Source organism: Leiobunum rupestre, chromosome 2 (genome assembly GCF_980474605.1).
Source record: "Leiobunum rupestre chromosome 2, qqLeiRupe1.1.hap1, whole genome shotgun sequence".
NCBI classification, from domain to species: domain Eukaryota; kingdom Metazoa; phylum Arthropoda; class Arachnida; order Opiliones; family Sclerosomatidae; genus Leiobunum; species Leiobunum rupestre.
In genome coordinates this window covers 42,878,505-42,899,248 of record NC_143385.1, presented here as the reverse complement: position 1 = coordinate 42,899,248, position 20,744 = coordinate 42,878,505, and the positions used below count along the sequence as shown (strand labels likewise).

At 30.8% G+C, this 20,744-nt stretch overlaps 1 protein-coding gene across 1 annotated transcript; it reads right to left on the bottom strand.

Moving 5' to 3' along the window:
- Positions 1 to 5,402: 5,402 nt before the first annotated feature.
- On the bottom strand, positions 5,403 to 17,777 carry LOC149957562 (cytochrome P450 4C1-like). The gene is made up of 11 exons (XM_090164836.1): positions 17,346 to 17,777; positions 12,963 to 13,075; positions 12,807 to 12,892; positions 12,544 to 12,734; positions 11,306 to 11,375; positions 11,110 to 11,236; positions 10,471 to 10,662; positions 9,114 to 9,290; positions 7,816 to 7,882; positions 6,945 to 7,124; positions 5,403 to 5,622 (listed from the first exon to the last, which is right to left on the bottom strand). Exons 4-11 carry the CDS (start codon positions 12,701 to 12,703, stop codon positions 5,465 to 5,467), a joined length of 1,131 nt encoding a protein of 376 aa, XP_090020962.1. The 5' UTR covers positions 12,704 to 12,734; positions 12,807 to 12,892; positions 12,963 to 13,075; positions 17,346 to 17,777; the 3' UTR covers positions 5,403 to 5,464.
- Between the last annotated feature and the right edge of the window lie 2,967 nt (positions 17,778 to 20,744).

Below are 20,744 nucleotides of genomic sequence, written 5' to 3'. Positions count from 1 at the left end.
TTAATTTTTTTTCATAAATTATTTTTTAATATTTTGGGGGGATTAAATTGTTGAGCGCCCAACTCGGAAAGCGTAGCTTAAACTGCGGAATGTTTCTCCACTAGCTAAAAATCTAAAGTAAAATTTAAATAAATTAAGGTTTTTGGATATGGAAACTGACTAATCAAGAATGTTTACCTTAAAGTAATTGCTAATCGGTCATGTGAAGAAATGGGTTCTCTCCATCGAGTAGTTTTTTTGGCGATGATTGGACCTATTCTTCTCAATATATTGTCAAATGTCGCTGGTGTCATTCTCATAAATCTATAGTTTGGAAAGAAAATTAGAATTATAATAGATAGATCTAGCTTTTCCAAGGTTTACTGAAAGTAGTATTCCTGGTCGTGACTTCTCAACTGAGGTATCAACGTATTACAGTATCCATATTGTTCTCGTAGCTGAAATATTTTCCTCACCCATATTGTTCTTTTTTTTGTTCGTTTCAAATTCATATACATGGTCATTAAAAACATAAACTGGTTAGAATAAGCGGCCCACATCGCCGCCAAGTGTTTTTTGGACGCCATTATGTTTAATTAGCACTTTTCCAGAACTCCGGGATGGCGCTGCGGTAAAAGATTCCTTAGTTTCAAGTCTGATTCTGGGATGGCGCTGCGGTATAAAATTCCCTAGTTTCAAGTCTGACTCAGGGATGACGCTGATGTAAAATTTCAATTCGCAGAAAAATTTACGGTTCGAAGTGTGTGTCAAAACATTAAATGTAAACGGAAACGTAAAATATATTTGTTTTTCCGTTTCAATTTTCTGAATAGTTTCCGCGATATTTTTACGTATATGTATATTACCGTTAACTGCAACAAGTTTTTATGGAAGGGGAAACCGAAGAGCTGGGGGGAAAACCCCTTTAACCAGTGGTGAGAGAACTTGCAAACTCAACGCAGAAGTTGTTCCGAGTTTTCACCCAGTGTACTTTCTGGTGTCTTTAATTGATTCTTGAATTTAAACGATGATTTTACTTCAATAAGAAGCTTAAACTACTAAGCTTTGTATGTGTTCATTATGTGATAGATTATGTTAATTCTAAGAAATCTTTTTCTTTCCTACCGATGAATCTGTGTTCAACCCATGATGACTTTTTGATGATAATTGGATGGATGAATCTATTGTTCTCTAAAGAGACTTTAGTTTTTTAGGAAGAGTTTGTAGCGATGTTGTATTGGGGTTCCCTCACCTCCGTCAATCTAATATTTTGGGAATAATTTTGGGAATAATTTTAAGAAGCATGCATACATTATAAAAACTAATAACAAGTTCCTTCATGGGGCGTTCACAGAATTTTCCAAGCCAAGCTTAGATATAAAGCTTCCTTTGATGTCTACAAAAATTGTTTTGCTGATTACTTCAGATGAAAACCATTAATTTAAAATCGATCTTCGGAGTTGCACTTTGCTGATTGTCAGATATCTCGATTGGTATTAGCTACATCTCCTTTCATAGTCGCCTTATTTCACTTTTGATTTAAACCTATTTCGTTTGCACTATTAGATAACCATTTAAAAAAATAATTTGTAATTTGTTAGCAGCTAAGGCTGACTTTAATTTATTAGATCGTCCCTTAACAAATATGTCTTCGCCTAAGAAATTGAGAAACTGACAACTAATAATTATGCAATAAGGAAATCAATTTAGTAAAATAGAAATAAACATGAGTAACAATGCGGGAGTATAATTTAAGTACAAATACTAGTCTTTATCTGTAAATTATGTCTAAAAATTTAACAAACATGATAACAAAGCACTGGTCACATAAATCGGTTGGAAATATATCAATACACGGAGTGCAGACAAACGATTGACTCAAAAAAACTAACCAATTTCATTCTTAAATGTTGTTATTTTACGAACTGGTATGCCGGGGCAGCCGAATAGTTTTATTTCGCCATATCGCCACTTATCCGTTATTCTCAGTTGCAGGTTAAGAAAGGCTAAATCTCTAGTACATTTGGTTGAAAGATATTATAGCGGCAGGAATTTCGAATTTGGCGTGCTTACGGTGGAATTTCGAAGTATAGGTGATCGCGTTATATAATTTCGGAACATACCGTCTCTAAAGTTTATTTCGAAGTGATCATTATTTATCGTAAATAATATTTCATAACAGTGGTAATAATTTATTTTTCGCATGCCTAAAAAATTCGTTTAGCGAGTTCAGCGAAGTATAGAACGGCGTTGACGTACATAAACGCGAGATTTGATGATTGTTTAGGAGCATAATACTAAAATTACGCTATAATGAAGTTTTAAAAATAAAAATGTACATTCAATATTCATTGATTTCTCTGAAATTTACGCAATAGACACTTCAAAAATGGATTAATATAACACGCGTAGGGACCTTTAGGAATTGAACAGAAAATAGGCGAAATTCGAAATTCTTAACGCCGATATATACCGAAAGTTCATGCTAGTACGATTCCGCCAAATGTACTTGATATTTTGCCCATCTTAACCTGCAAATGAGTTTAGTTATTATACTTAATAGTTAACAATTATTCTTTGGCAGCGGCAATTTGTCCATCTCGCAGCGTCAAGAGGAAACGTTTTCAGAAAAACTTCACGCGCTACAATTCTCAAGGGCTGGTATTTTTACGATTTTTATATCAGGTAACACGACGAATTAGTCCATTAATTTGACTAAAATTTAGATAATTTCCTGCTGTTTGCGATATTTTTGAAAATAACAAAAGTGATGATCGACGATCAATAAGTTTAAGTTGAAAAAATTTACAAATTTTAACTATGCTTTTCCTTAAAGAGTTGAAGAAATACGTATCGTTATTTTATGTCCAGAAAAATCTGGCCAAGAGCCAACGGCAGGAAATTGGATGCTTTTAAAAAATAAAGTTTATCGTGACATTCATAGGGCTTCTTCTTAAGTATATACAAGTTGGCAAGCCAAAATATACCTCTCCTCGGAAGAATTGTCCCTAGTGGTATTAATTTCTCGAGATAACCCTTAAAGATATATCTCCGCAATTTAGAGTTATTTGTTAAAAATGTTATCCCAGTTCTATCCCGCCCGGTATAACATTTTAATTATAATTAAAATAATTGAGACGAAACGACCAATTTTAATTTATTCAGAATATCATAAGTTAAGTAGTTACAACAGTGAGTTAGACGTACTATAAAAATGCACAATTGAATTAAACCCTTTTTACAGTACAAGTTTATCAGTTGAATATAATACGAAGCAAATTTTAATGAAAGAAATATCTAACGACCGTTCGCTTTTTGAATTATAATTTTAACGGAATCGGGCCGATTTTAATTAAACGATAGGTTATCGAAACTTTGTTAAAAGAATATTCCCTAAGGCCGCGCGATAAATTTACGAGAATAATTTCCCGTCGCCGTTATATCGACAATTTAGTTGATTCGGGATTGCCTGAACTTTAATGTTGTGGGCGAGTGATAAGAAAATAAAATGGCAACCAGAATTATGCAAAATTATAAATGTTTATTTTTATTCAGAATAGTCTATGGAACGTTCTAGATTTAACTTTCATCAATAACCCAACAATATATATCCCTCCTACGTAATTGTACAGAACTGGTAATCAAGTGTCTAAGACTAGATTTGTCTTAGTTCATCGTGATTGAAAAATAATCCAAAACATACTTACACTTAAGTAAATATCATAAATTATACTGAGTAATTTTAACTAAATTCAAACTACTATAAACTCCTGTCTTAATTAACAGCTGTTCGCTACTAATTACTTCCAATCTACTTAATTAACTCACAGGTTGAATTGATAATTTCAAGGGTATAATTAGGTTATTCCAATTCAAAAAATAAAAACAATCAATTTTATCTTACAGCCAAGAACTAAGAAAGACTAAATCTTCTTTTGTGACGGCAACGTCTTTATATACGTTTATTTGGCGTTTTTTAGACCCGCCAAGATTTGACTAAAGTTCAAAAAATTGAAGAGATTATATTTTTTAAACGGTTTGATTGATAGTTCTCCACACGGTGGCACTATATTATTACTTTTATATAGTTTCCGCGGGAGTTTTGAATAATTATCATTCAATAAACAATATATACAGATATTGTATTAATCCGTTTAGTTCATAATCATAATTGTTCCTTTACTTGAATATTTTCCCTAAGGAAGTCAATGGCTCGGCGGTGAACTGTCCGCATTGTAACAATGCGACCCGAGTTCAATTCCTGATCGCGATCAAATTTTACATTAAAATACTAAAATATTTAATTAAATATAAGATTAATATCATTTATAAACATTTAATTAAATATAAGATTAATATAATTTATAAATATTTAATTAAATATAAGATTAATATAATTTATAAATATTTAATTAAATATAAGATTAATATAATTTATAAATATTTAATTAAATATAAGATTAATATAATTTATAAATATTTAATTACATATAAGATTAATTTAATTTATAAATATTTAAAATGATGTAGAATAAATTATAGTACCTAACGTTATAACTTTGTAAAGGACATTCGCCAAAGCTGTTTTTTAGAAAAACACCGTTAATTAACAAGCGTTGCTGGCTGAGTGGTTAGAGTACATCTCTTGCACCAGGCAGACCCGGGTTCCATTCCGAAACCCTGCCATTGGACGTTGAGAGGTAGCATTACACTCAGCACTCGGTCCCTCCCAAAGTCATTAAGAAGGAGTTGGAGAGAAAACGCCCATACAAACACATCAGACTCAACATCTACAACCATCATAACACGAACTCAACATCCACAACAATCATAACACAAACTCAACACCCACAACAGTCACAACACGAACTCAACATTCACGACCTACAACATAACAATAACGTAATATCTGGTGAGCGTTGACGAAAAAAGACTAACCAAACCACACCCAACCGCAAATCAATCCGTTAACGCTCACCGTCACACAGTGGTTGTGCTAACCCTTCGAGGAACTGCGAACGCAGAAATTTCGAGAAATTGCGTACGCAATGATTAACCTTTGCACGGAAAATGCGACAGGACAGACACACAGACAGACACGGAGAGGTAAAAATGCATTATAGCTCTTTGACCATCTTAGCTTTTCGTAATGTAACCGAACAGGTCGTAATCCCTTTCTATAATATTATCTCAAACTATAAAATTAAATTAAATATCTTAAGAGTTCTTATGAATTGTAAATAATTTATAGATATGATATTTAAACTGATTTCATATTAATTCTTAAAAAGTCTATAAATTTTAACGTTTCTTTGTTTCAATTTGCTTAAAGCTTTTTCTGAACTAGGTCAGCTTATGTTATGGCGCTAAAATGGAAACTGATTTTGTTCAAGATAGCATTGAATCTTAAATTAAGAGAAAGCTTAAAAGTTCTAGTAATTTTATTGATGTATAACATTGTAATTGATTTTGTTCATAACAAACACTATCTGCTTTGGAATGTGACACGAACCGCTCCAGTTGGTCTGAGAACAACTTCGGGAGACAACATTACTTTATCTCTAGGATCCAAAGACCGCATTTTGAAATTCATCAAAACATGAGATAGTATCACCTTTTGTTCCATCATAGCGTATTTCTGACCTAGAACAAAAAACGAAAATAAATGTTTAATATTTGGATTTCAACGCAATCTTTTAAACGGATCTAATATAAAACGCCCTTACTATCAAATATGGACTACAGGGTTTACAATCACATACGTTGATAATATTTAAAAAAAATGAATATCTCACGTTTGTACTTAAACTGCCCTTTCTCCCAATCAAATAACTTTAAAATATTTAATTTTTATAATATATAAAATTTTTTAGTCTGTTAAATAGTTTGGATATTTTTAAGGGAATATTAAAAATGCCACCAAACATTTATCAAGTTAATAATTTTCCCACTATTTTGATATTTCCTACTATTAAAGATATAAAAAATAAAAATGAAAAAAAAAATGAAAAATAATTTAAATGAAATGAAAAATAATTGAAATTTAATGTAAAATTTGCTTCTGTAGAAAAACTATACAACGTAACCATAAAAAACACTTCGAATTAGTAAATTTTCTGATGGTATTCAGAACCCAAATTTATTAGACCTATATAACATCATGATCAACCCTATCTGCTCAAACTTAAACCTAGCAAATATTTTTTTAATGATCTATAAAATCGATCTGTGGCAGCCTACAGCTTATCTAAAAATGTGAGCAGCTTATCTAAAAATGTGAGCAGCTTTTCCAAAAATATAAGCAGCTTGTCTAAATATTTGAGCAGGTTATCTAAAAATGTGTGCAGGTTATCGAAATGTGATCAGGATATCTTAAAATTTGCCCAGGTTATCTTTGAAGGTGAAGTAGTTTAAAAACGTTTACACCCAAGTTTTAATTTGGCGGAAGTTACATCTTTTTTAAAACTAGGTTATTAGTCACAATCAAACTTAGTTTCGTGATGCCGAGTTTCTACCTTTGATTTAAATGGTTTTATTTCATCCATTTTGGTATTAAGCCGCTAAGAATGGTTTTTGAATAAAACAAACAAAAAAAAATATATTGGGATTTCGTTAGCTTAAAGCAGCTGGAAGATTGTAAACTCTCGCGTAAAATAAGATTTAGTTTTTACCCGAAACACGACACGATGCATTATTTACTTGTTTTCAAATATTCGGGGTAGGGATCTTTAAGAATGAAATTTCTTGCACCGACTGTTTCTTTGCATAGGCACGTCTATGCTGCTTCGAAGTATGAAATAAGCTCAGCAGAAATGGGCTGTTCTGGGTATCCAAAATGTAGAAAGCTTAAAATTTATCTCGTTTTCCAGTTGAATTCTTACTAAAGACCTTCTTGCCCACCGGAATTTAAGTTTACTGAATTCAAATTGTAAAAACTGACTTCCTTAAAGACGATATCTATTTACCAATGCAATTTCTGGGTCCAGCCGAAAAGGGCAGAAAAGCATAAGGATGTCTTCCTTGGCTGTTTTCCGGCGAAAAGCGTTCGGGGTCGAAAAACTCCGGATCAGGAAACACGTCTTTGTCCCTGTGCAACTGCTGGATGAAGACAAACACATTGATGCCCTTGGGAAGCACTTTGTCACCTTTTAAATCAAATTAATCCATTATTTTTATCTATTTAAGTAATAATGACAGTTTTCAACGTTTGAGAATAACGGAATTTCTCTTTGAAAAAATAATAGTAATTTTTTTCCTTTTATAAAACAAATAATATTATATTAATAAATGTTTTTATCCATTATCACTTTGCCGAAATTTTACCTGTCATTTTAATATAAATTCAAAATTCACCACAATAAACAAATAAAAATAATTATAATAATCAGATAGGCTAATATACCGAAGGCACCACCTTATGCCCAAGTGGGCCAAGTCATCTAAACCATTCTCATATTTAACGTGATAGATTTTAATTTTAAGCAGTTTGGTTCAGGTTAATTCATTATAGTTTATGTTAATTTTTAGCTTCATTAATAAATCAAGTTTAAGTTGTGGTAAATTGCTTTCAAGTCGTACGAAGCCTGTGCTTCAAGTGACAAAATTCTAAAAACACCTCATTGAATGAGAAGACGTGGTTCCGTTAACTATGAGCAGTATTTACAAATATTATGAAACCAAGGCAAATTAAAAATATCTTTGATTAATTAGTTTCTCTCAAAAATGGAGAATTGGTTTAGTTCTACAATTTCATCCATCTCCAGAATTGAGAAATTGATAATTACTGAAGTGTTTCTACTTCCAAATTTACAAGAAATAATTTGAAAAACCATTTACCGACTTGGAGATCCTCTTCAATTTGCCTTGCCACACCTGGAATCGAAGGGTACAATCTTTGGCATTCCTATTAATGAAATAAACTATCTTTAATATTACACCAATACATTAAATAAATGAATGAATGCGTTTTAGTGACATTTTTGCTTAAGAAAAAGTTTCTTTGTAAATGCGTTATTGTGAAACAAATTATTTTTAGAAATTTCTTAAAAGGAAACTATTTGCAAATCATGGTTCCAAATAGTTACGTCCTTTAATGTTAGAACTTAATAAATTTCAAAACCACGAATTTTTATAACAAAGCATTTTTAGTAGAAAACATTTTTTTTTATGAATTATCAATATTTTTTCCTATGGTTAAATAAATAAATTCATCAAATTTTAAGTGTTAATTTTGTAACCACCTCGAATGCATATTCTTCCGAAGTACTGCGTTATTTCATATAACAATTAAGTGGTCTGTTACTATTTTTATGCATTATCAATATTGTTTCCCATTGTTAAATAAATAAATTCATAAATTTTAAGTGTTAATTTTGTAACCGCCTCGAATGCATATTCTTCCGAAGTACTGCGTTATTTCATATAACAATTAAGTGGTCTGTTACTATTTTTATGCATTATCAATATAGTTTCCTATTGTTAAATAAATAAATTCATCAAATTTTACGTGTTAATTTTGTAACCGCCTCGAATGCATATTCTTCCGAAGTACTGCGTTATTTCATATAACAATTAAGGGGTCTGTTACTATTTTTATGCATTAAAAGTCGCTCGATGACTTGAGCCTAAGGTTATGCCTTTGGTATTAGCCTAGCTGATTATTATTATTACTTTATTAGAAAAATTTTAATAATTTACTTTATTAAATTATTTAATTAGTGTTTTTCAACTAAATTTAGAGAGTTAAAAGTTGATTGGAAATGTATCAATTTCACTTCATTTCATTCTTTGTGGTAATCCATATATCAAATAACAAAAGACGCTTCCCACGTCCAAACAGCCATAGCTGCTTCTGCTAGAGATTTTCCTCCATATTGAGTAAGCATTTTGGAAATAAACCATTGTTTACAGCGAAACAAGAATATATCATTGATTGTGTTGCAGTTCATTTGTCTATAAGTTAGATTTCTGTTGAATGTATTCTTAGAACTTATTATAAATATATTGACTATAATAATGAAAGTCGGAGAAAAAATTTTCTTTGATCATGTTCTTGAAATTCCTTTTTTTAAACTTTTTTAATTTTATTGCAGAAAAGGTATCTTTAGTGGTTTAGAAACTAAAATTTATTTTACCTTTATGACCATGTCCATATATTTAAGTTCCCTTAGTTCGTCTAAAGTAACTTCGGGTCTTAATCCTTTTTGCCCGAAAACCTGACTGACCTCCTCGTAGAGCTTTTCTTGCACATCGAGGTGTAACCCCAGAAGATACAGAATCCATGTTAGACTGGTTGCAGTTGTATCGTGGCCCTGTATATATTATTGTTTAAAACAAAATAATTCATTAGAGACGAAAATAATCGTAGATTTGATAGCTAGGTGTAAATATAATAGAATTGCATTGAAATTTGTTCGCAAAACAATTTGTTTGAGTGAAAAATATTAAACAAAGGTCACTGATATTTGAGTACACATCCCCAATCTATTAAATATTTTTTTTTTAGTTTTAATACGAGTTTATAATAATTAATGTAGTGTTGTAAGTCGGAAAATTTTCCGGAAAATGACCTAGGCCTATTTCCGGAAACTTTTCCGTATTTTTCCGCAAAAATAAAAAATGTTTTAATTTCATGATTTGTCTAATATATTGTTTGAAAATTGAAATAAAGCGGCATTTTCGCTTCATTTTTTCGAATCTAAAAGTAAAACTAAACCTCTAAACTAGTTTATACTGATTACCAATGTAACACTATTAATGTTTTGTAGTATGTTTACTGATATTAGACATTTTATATCGATAAAAAGTTAAAACATTAAAAACCCTTATAAAGTAATTTATGTTTCAATTTTTTATTTTTTCGATTAATAACATTAAATTAATGTAATAAGTTCATTATGATTACATATGAGGAATTATATCAAAAATTAGCGTTTATTTAACCACCCTGAAAAATACATCTTTATCATCCTGTCATTTATCATAATAAACGCACTAAGCATAAAGAACCAATTAAGAATTTTCCCCAAAAACAGATCCACGACCTAGTTTCATTAATCACCCTGTTCATTTATAACGAACATAATTTAAATCACCTTGTACATTAAATTAAGCTCACTATAACAACCTAAGTGTTTTTTTCAACGAAAATGAGCGCTATGTAAACTATATAAAATAACTCAATCACCCTGTTCTTTCACATAATGAGAACACTTATCCTAAACAAACGAAGACTTTTTTCTTCACAAACAAATTAATAACAACGCTTTATCAATTACCCTAACCAATAGGAACAATATTTTGATTAACTTGATAAGCATTTTTTGAATAACCATCAAGCACAATGAAACAGTTTCTTTAACATTTAAATATTAATATTTATGGGTTCTTAATTAAAACCCTATTTAATTCTATATTTATGAAGAAGCCATTATCTTATCAATTAATTTTCGAGTTTCATTAATAGTGAAGTAACGTGACATAATGACTCACGCCAAACATGAACGTGTTGACCTCGTCCGTCATGTCTTTTTCGGTGAAGGTCGAATCAGCGAAATGTCTTTCCAATAACAAATCTAAGAAAGCCAATTTCTTTTTCGTGGCCACGCTTTCATCCTTGACCACGTGACCGTTCTGTGGATTCTTCATCTCGTGCAACTTGCTTTCCTTCTTCTCCTTAATCACCTAAAAATAAGAAATGTTATAACAATTAGATAAGTAACTAGTTACTTAAAAGGCGAAATAATTAGTTGATATGTTCCATATAACGGTCGCTTCAATCTCTTTTTTAAGAAATGAGTTTTGTAATTTTATTCAAAAATAAAGAAATTCAATTAAGTCGAATAGACACTGTATAGACTAGGAGCAACAAACACAAGGAGAACGCAGCTAGCCTTTAAACACGCTAACGAAGGGTTGTGTACGAATTTCATTGGACAAGCGTCACGAGCCTTTACGCGCAGCAGGCGCTAAAGCGTCTAGCCAATGAAAAACGTACACAAGAAATTCCACGACTTTTGACGGGTTGCGTTCTCCTGGTGTGGGGTGTTATGTTTGTTGCTCCTAGGTATAGATATGGATTTTTGGAAGCGATTTTTATTTATTTAGGTAATTTTAAAAATAATTATTTACTTTGGCGGTCAGGTCTTGTATGACTCTGACGCTTTCTTTAAAGAGTTTTCCTTGCTTGGTCAACCCGTAAATAAAATCGTTGTGCATCCACGGTTGAGGCGCACGATTAGAAATGCAAAATGTCGCTCTAAAAAGGGAAAGGATGAATTATCAATATTAGATCAACAAATAAAATTTTATCAAAGAAATGATTTACTGGTGAACGGCCTTTGCGTATGCAGAATCGGGATTTTCTTGACAATCTAACTTGAAACCCATCGCCGTTTCTGAAATAAGGCAGGTGCTATTAGGAATGAGAAAAGCTAAGCAAGTTTACTTATTGTTCATTATATAAATTCGCATGGTCTTTGTGTCGTGATAGCTATTTAAAAAAATTTAGTATGTCTTAATAGCAACAATTTATATTTATATGTTTAAATTAAAAATTAAAAAAGTAACTTATTACGTTTGAAAAATAATCGTCAGCTGAATTTATATAGCGGCTCGTCCGATGATAATTTTAATAATAAAATAATGATTAGTAAGATTAATTAAGGGATAAATAAATTAGATCAATGTTAGTTGGCTTCGTGAAAAAAATATTTAATAAAATTTAAATAGATAAATTATGAATAAGTTAATAATATCATGAATAAATTGATATAATCATGAATAATTTAATTAAATCGTTAATTATTTTATTAAATCATAAATGAGTGAAATAAATCGTGAATTTTTAAAATCATGAATAAGTGAATTAAACAGGGAATTGTTTGATTAAATCACGAATTAGTGAATTAAATCGTGAATAATTTGATTAAATCTTAATGAATTTAATCATGGTTAATCAGAATAAATCATGAAGAAATAACTACATCAAAATTAACAAATTACATCGTGATTGATATAATTAAATCTTTATCAACAAATTATCTATGCGAAAAGGTCCATGATCATTCACCAGACTTTCCATCTTGAATAGTTCCTTTGGCTCGGGCTTGCGAAGAATTTTAATTAATCGAGATTGGCATTTACCAATCATTGAATAATGAGAAATAGGACAGTCTAAAGCATAGGCACCTGGCTGTTAGTCACTTGACGAATAATCTACCAGCCTATATCTATGGTTTTAATCTAAAGATTATATAAATGACAAAATATCAGATATAGATCCCACTATAGTTTAAATGCGTTATATCTTCATAGAATCTATATGCTAAGCTGTAGCATTGTTATGGAAGGAAAATGAATATAATAATAAGCCATTTTTGATAATATAGGGACATTTAGCAGACCACGAGAAAAGATTAAAAAGCCAATGCTCTGCGTATAAAAATCAAATGAAAATCCCAAAGCTAGTAAACTACTCTATGATAATTGGGGAAAACAATTGTTACCTTAAGCAATAAATAATTAATATTTTGGTTTAAACAACCTTCTTAAAACTACACTTACCACTAATAACATCCAAAGTGCAATATGTTAGAATGGGGACTATGTCAATCCAAGAATTGTTAGACATTTGACGAATTTGATTCACCAGAATTTCACTATGCTGATTCATGATAGGCAAGAAATCTTGCAAAATCTTGAAATGAAACGTCGGAGTTAGCATTTTTCTTTTGGCTTTCCATTGACCACCTTTACTATATTTCAAATAGAAGTCACATTTTTTTAAATGGATCATTGAGCCTACAGGTTGCTTTAATCTGATTTACCTCGTTAGTAATCCATTTCCAAGCCATGGCTTCTATAAGTCGTACATTCGACTTTTGTTAACGGAAACGCTACTTGTTAATAAAGGCTAAAGATATTTTAATTAACGGTTTATATCTTAGACAATTTACTTATTTAAGTGAACCCCTCAAACCTACCTCGATGACTTCGGCTCCGAAGAGAAATACAACGGGTCTTCCCATCACCCAAAGACGGTACATTTTATCTTTCTTAAATATCGAAGAGACACCAGATCTAATATCATTAAATACTGGAAAAAATATTCAATATATTATGAAGTGTAAAAATGGAAAACTGCATTAGTAAATTAAATTTCAAATTACATTTTAAATTAATAGTTAATTGTTTTTGACTTAGACCGAACCTAAAATTTTCTAGGCAACTTAACATAACAGTGAAGTCCAAATAACCAATTTAAAGACTTAGATAGCACTTTTGAAGGTCGAGATCAGCACTTTCTAGAGAAAACACCTTTGTTACGTATAACGCAGATCATTACAACGATTTTAGGGCATACGAAATAAAAATTATTATTCTAAAAATTTCAAATGTCAACCGTTTAAGCCCTTAAAAATATTTTAAAATCCGTAATTACCTCGACTTTCCCTTTGTTCTACAACGTAAAATGCAAATGTTTTTAAAATATACACTGAAGGTCAAAATTCATAAAATAACCTAAAAGTCTAAAATAGGCTATACACATGTAGATGTAACTATATTTAAAAAACTTAGTTTCCTACGTTCAAAATGAGAAAAAGTGTAAGGTTTTTTTTTCAGTTTTGAAATCATCAGATTTTCCAGGATAGTTACTTTTTTATTATTTTAAAAATATATTAAAATTTGATTTAAAAAGCTATACAAATTTACTCCGACCATTTTGTTTACTTAAGGCGTTCTATGAATTTAAATTTGTTTACGAAACACTGATCAGACATTATGTTAAATAAATAAAACAAATATTTAATTGAAAGTGTTAGTTTCCGTTCTAGTTTCTAATATCAAATACTGGCCAAAATTGGTTTTATGTTTTCTCATAAAAATCAACTTAAATGAAAACTGATTTGAGCAAGCCTTTTGTATTAAATTGACGTAATCACGTGGCGCTTATAATAATTGTTATATAAATTTCACAGAAGTTAATTGCAATGTTATTGTTTATACAAATCGTGATTTCAAATTCATCAATAGTATTTTAAAAAATATTCTGAAATATTTTTTTGGCCGAAAGTAGAGCTCGGCGTTTGGATAAGAATTAATCACTTTATTTATTTTTATCCAAAACACACATTTATCCACAAATTATCCGAAAAATCTATTATTTTTACATGTTAAATTGCTTTTTAGTCTTGATAATATCCACGAATAAACAGTTAATCGACATTTTTATGGTTAATCGAAATTTTAGCGGTTAATTTATCTGTTTCGCCGAGCTCTAGCCGAAAGCGAATATAAAGAAACGAACTACAAACGATACGCGAAGTTGAAAATCCATCATTTCAAATCCGGGACATCAACAACGCCTTCGACTCTATGTTTCAATTGTTATATAGAGTTACGACAATGATGCACACTCGTCCTTGGCGAAATAAAAGAAGATGAAATTGAGCTCTAACGATCATTTCAAGGTCTAACGTTACACCCTATAGTTTAAAAGCGCTCTATAGATACGCGAATTTATTTCCTTTGTATTTCCAGTCAACCGTGTAGTAAAATTTGTCTGGCTTAATCTTTTTTTTAAATATTTTATTAATTGTATATTTACTCCGACGAAATGACGCCTGGAAATGTATCTATTTTAATTTGTATAATTTTTATCATATTATCTCTTTTACCAAATTAATATCTGATAAGAGATATTATAGATTTGCGTGCATTGATAAGCATTATATTACATTTAAATCTGACACAGACTATTTATTTGTTTGTTTAGAAAAGATCTCACAATTGACGAACTGTTTAAACAACTTACTAATTGATATAGAAATAGAACTAACAACGTATTTTTCTATATAAATTAATCTAAAAACTAATTTCAGTGATCTTGAGTGAGTAGTACGTCAATTGTAAGGTCGTTGTTGAAGATTTAAAAAAAGTCTAGTTTAAATAGTTGAATAGCATCTTACTGACTATTAAGAGCAAAAGAAAATAAAACAAATTTCAAATTCAATGCAAGAATTGTAGTTAAGGTCAACGGTTGTAAACAAAAAGAAGGATTCATATTAGATTGATAATGTCTTCAAGATAATTTTTCAATACTTGGAATAAACGCAAAAATATCTTTGGAAATGATAGAAATAAAATTAGGTTTTTATATTAAAATAATTTCTATATCAAAATTAAATTAATTTAAAAGGAGTTAAAATACAGTTCTATGTAACGTTAAAAAATTAAGTGTTTTCGTTTAATTTGCTATTTTTTTAAAACCTTCATGTAACATTGCTTGAGTTCTAGAAAATATATGAAAAACTTGATATTTGAAGAAACAAATTCATAATAACTTTATTATTAAATATAAAAAATTTAAAGGAATTTTGTTCTTAAATTTTAAACACACAATTGAAGTGTGAATTAGGCCTAACCTTTAAATTTTTTAATAAAAACTGACGAGGGGTGAATTACAAGATAAAGAGCCATTGCCTTCTTTAATTATACCGGTTTGCTTCGATGCGTTTGTCGCCTTGGGGCAGGTGAATCGTTGTGTTGCACGATATACGACAACTTGCTCGTAGTATTTCGTCATTATAAACCGTAGCCTTTTCATTCAGGATTTTCTGACTTACTGCTCTTTGGTTTTCTCGGAAACGATTAAAAAATATTGATAATAAAGCAGTTGAAGTGCGTTGTTGATCTATATACTGTTGCAATGACATTTCCAGATATAACATATTTATAAATATTCAACAATTTGATATCAATTAGAGATAAGTATAATGCAATAAATAAACTGCAGACAAAATTTTAACTCAAATGAGTTCGGTTAATGAGTGCTCAATTATTTCGTTATAGTTTATTTGAAATGATAAGTTATTATTTAAGTTTAATTTTATTAAAAGCAATTAAATTATTTAAGTTTAATTTTATTAAAAGCAATTAAATTATTTAAGTTTAATTTTATTAAAAGCAATTAAATTATTTAAGTTTAATTTTATTAAAAGCAATTAAATTATTTAAGTTTAATTTTATTAAAAGCAATTAAATTATTTAAGTTTAATTTTATTAAAAGCAATTAAATTATTTAAGTTTAATTTTATTAAAAGCAATTAAATTATTTAAGTTTAATTTTATTAAAAGCAATTAAATTATTTAAGTTTAATTTTATTAAAAGCAATTAAATCATTTAAGTTTAATTTTATTAAAAGCAATTAAATTATTTAAGTGTAATTTTATTAAAAGCCGCTAGGTTAATTTTTAATCTTCTATTAGTATATCCAGTTATAAATTAGCATAATAGTTTTCTTTAAAAAGATAAACTGAAAACTCTTTAGCTCAAAAAGTGGTACTGTAAGACTTTTCTTCTTTTTCGAAATTTCCAATCTAAGTCATATTTTTATTAACAACGTATTGGCTGCCTCGCATTGTTTTTGCGTAAAAAGACTTATGATTAGTTGATAAATGGTGATTTAAAAGGCCGAGAACAGAGATTCCATTTTCTCGTGTGCGAATTTAGACCCCCACAAAATTGAGTGACAGCGTCGACAGCTTGACCGACGGCTCGGACTGTTTTTGAATAGAATATATACAATGAGCATCAAAAAAAGAGGTAAGCTACAATACATGGAATTGTCCAGGCGGTCACTCAAGCTGTCAGAGCTGTCACTTAAGTTGTCAGAGATGTCAATCAGTTGTCACTCTTCAAAAAATTAAGTACAGGAAAAGAGGGGTGGAAATTCACTCGGGTCTCGGTCTTTAAAACCTTTAATTGAAAATTGTACAAAAACCAACAGTATATTGTAAACCTTTTTAATTTTGTATAAGATGACACTTATCTGATAAATTTACAGGAAGACTTCATCTTTTATCATACTAAATTGTTCAACTACTTCAACTTTATCTAACTAATGATACGATATAAGTATGTCCTTCAATAAAATGTATATGTAAAACGTTTATTTGCGTAAATCTTACCTCGATTTATGACTATATCTTTTAAACTAATTAACTATGTATCACCCAAACTATATAAAGCACTAGTGAAATGCTTCACATGGTAATATATTTGTGGTCATTCAGAACAGAAATCTCGAATACTAAATATTTATTCTCTAAAATCTATTAAAATATTACAATCAAATGAGGTAGTGTAACTTAAGTTATCTCGATCTTGCAGATGGTGATCTTTAAATATGGGAACTTGCACTGTTATAAATTATTGACGGAAACCGAATAGGTAAATTTCTTGGCCCTTTATGGACGCATGTACCGGCCTTTCCAGGGAAACCCCTGAAAAGGCATAGTTAACCCGCTGACATTTTAAATTGCCAAAAAGCCACGATATTAAACCATAATGAATGAACACTCACCTGTCGATGTGTTTATTTTTTGCGAAATGGAGGCATTGAAGAACCCAATTTCTCGAATATTTCCTAAGATCGGAAACGGTTTGGGACCGTCAATTTTATCGATAATTTTTCTGAGTTTCCTTTGAGTGTACAAATATTTCGTCACGTATATCAAAAACAACGCGCCCACAACCGGTAAAATCCAACCCTTAATCACCCTTTGGTAATCGTTCTGCAACTGCAAAATCAATTGCATCTTGTTCCTTAATCGTAAACAGATTACCACAAAGAAACTAAAAACGAGTTGAAAACCGTTCGTTTATGGCAACTTTAATTTTATTAATAACTATGTAAAAACCTTCAATTATTTACGTTTCTATCGCAATCGGAAAACGCAAAACCGAGTGATACAGCGAGCACGCGATGTTAAACCGAAAATGCCGGAGTCACGATAGAGAATGCTGGTTCCGAAGAGCGCTTGACTAGGTACTGGCCTCGAGAGAATAAAATGACTCGCTTTTAGGGTAGATAAAACGAACTCCTAATCACTCGATCATATTTCACTATACATACAGGCCTCTCGTATTTCTAGCCTATATCGTTTACGCCTTAGGAGTTGTTGGAAGAAAAAAAATTTAAGTTTAGAGTGAAGTAAAGCGCAATAACAAAAACCTACTAGTACATTCCGCTGTTTGTTGATGAAAGGCTGTGCAAACTAAGATCCCTCGATTGCTTTACAAAACATTTCGAATAAGGGGCTGTTCACAAAATACGCTACGATATGAAGTAATGTTAAAATGAGTTGCTTGTGAGAGAGGACCAAAAGAAGGTTACTTTCCAAATCAAAATTAATTAAAAATTTACTTAAAATAAGAATAATTCAATAAATAAAAAATATTTTTTTATTAAAATTTTTTCTTTATTTAAAGTTAATATTTGGGTTAAGCTTGGAATATGAATTAAAAAATATAATTTTAATGTAAATTGATATATTTAAATTGAGGTCCCATAATTAATTTATGTGAAATAAAGGAGGCCCAAACTTCCTAATTTTTTTCCCTCTTTTTGCGTTACATAATGTTTATAAAACTGACAATGAAAGTTACCAATAGGTGTTTCCATAAAATACGGGAGGTCATGTGACAATGTTTTGTTTACGTCACTAAGCTGTAACCCTTGAAGGTAGAGAGCACGCGCTGCCGTCGAGAGACCCTAAGGAATCTGAGACTGAAACCTGAGTGCAAAACCCGCGTGCAAGTAAAGCACTTAAATAACTTGCTCTCGTGACGCATATAAAACATTTTATACTTCTAATTTTATTGTTTTATTTTATAGAAATACCTATTATTAAGATGATATTATATTCATAGGTTTTAGAAATTCTATACTTAGGATAACCAAATCGAATATTATTTTTTTTCTTCAAAATTAAGCTTTACGTATTTTTAACCTTTTCAAAAATAGATTTTATAAATAAAATAATTAAATTAAATCATCTACTTAAAAAGTCAATTAGTACTATTTTTTAATTTTATTATTATCTGACTAAAAAATTACAAATGGCTAATGATAAAATGGAATAAAATGAATAGTCTCATTCGAAATTATTTACTTCTAATGGAAGGCCTAAATAAATGATTTGTTGGTCTTTTCAAATAGTTTGTTGATCATTTTAAATTATTTTCAATAGTAATAAAAAATTACCTGTAAGGTATTTTGCCACCAGATGGCATGAGGACTCTCATAGCATCACCCTGTATTCTTAGAGAAACGCTCTTACAACGCCTGTATTAAATGGATTTTATAAAATTATAAAGAATCTAAATTATGAAAGAAATTTTTACCATTGAATAAATTCCCTTTAGGATTTTTCAAGTTACATGAAGGTCTACCAATCCCCCGAGTTTGAACAAAATCGGTGTGTAACTAGAGGATAGCGCCGCCGATCAAACGCCGCCGCCGCCGATTATTTAGATAACGCCGAAACGCCGCCGCCAATAAATTTAATTTCGGCGGCGCCGCCGCCGCCGCCGCCGCCGAAACATTTTCATTTCGCCGCCGAATTAATTTCCATTATTAAAGTATAATAATTACGTTTTGAGATCTAAACTACATAGATTTTTCTTTTGGTAGTGCTACGATTCCTAGGCTGTTGGGTGCACCGTACTAGCGTTATAAAATTAAAAATAAATAATAATTTCCAAAAGATCTGGCAGCACTGCACCAAGATTTTCTGCAGCAGATAGCTGGGATAGGAGAGAGAGAAACGAAAACGGCTTTGGTGTAGCCTCGGCTCGTATTTTGTAATAAGTACAGAAACGTATCAGCTGCATTGGCGGCATTCAGATATAACTATTCTATTACATTTTAAAAATTCCTTTGATACAAAGATAAAATAATTTGTGATAATAGACTTAAATGCGCGGGGAAAAACCGGATTTGGGGGGATGAAATTTATGCGGTAGAGGGCTGGCTCGTTGGTTGTCTGTTCGATAATGGCGGCGCCCAGCAAAAGTTTCTAAAAAGAGTGTATAGATAATAATACTAGTGAAATGGTAGTAAATTAGTACAGTATTGTTATTACTAGCGTAAATGTTTTAGTTTAATAGTATCATATGTGACATAGTTACTCATAAGTGTGCCTCTGTTTAACATATCTGTATTAAAAATTTAAATGAGACCTTGTTTCACAGCCACCAAAGACTATATAAAGCTACGCGTAACTTTATATAGTCTTTGACAGCCACCAAAGAAAATACAGCACTAACGTCGCGTAAAACTGGTTTTAACTTCCTTCCCCCCTACGCGAGAACTAGTTTTGATGACGATAAAACCGTCATCGACTGGGAAGTGACGTCAATAACGTCATGTCCTTGCAACAAGGTATCATTATGAAAAAATTCTTTCAGGCACACTTATGATTAAATAAGTTACATCTGATAGTATGTAACCAAAGTTACCTCTTCTTTGTTTTGGAAACAAGTGGTTCCTATTTTAATAAAATACATTCTATTAAACATGTATTTTTTTAATGTGTTTAACAATTTAAGTTCTAGCGGTCTATTAAAAGGCTGGCGCTAATTCTGAGGGGGGGGGGGGCAGTTTTTACCCTTAGGCGCCGCCGCCGCCGATTTATTTCAACGCCGCCGATTATTTTCTGAAAATCGGCGCGCCACGCCGCCGCCGAACTAATTATCGTTCCCGCCGCCGCCGTTGAAAATTGGTTCGGCGCTATGCTCTATGTGTAACACCTCGGGTCGTCTCCTTGTAAGTAAAAAGTATTGTTTAAAAAAAAGTTAATTGTTTTTTTCAAAAAATGCCAAGAATTATGAAAATAAATAGCGTAATTTCAACTAAAAAAATGATTATTCGATGATAACCAAACGGCTGGAAAACTGATCCGGAAATGAGGAAATTAAA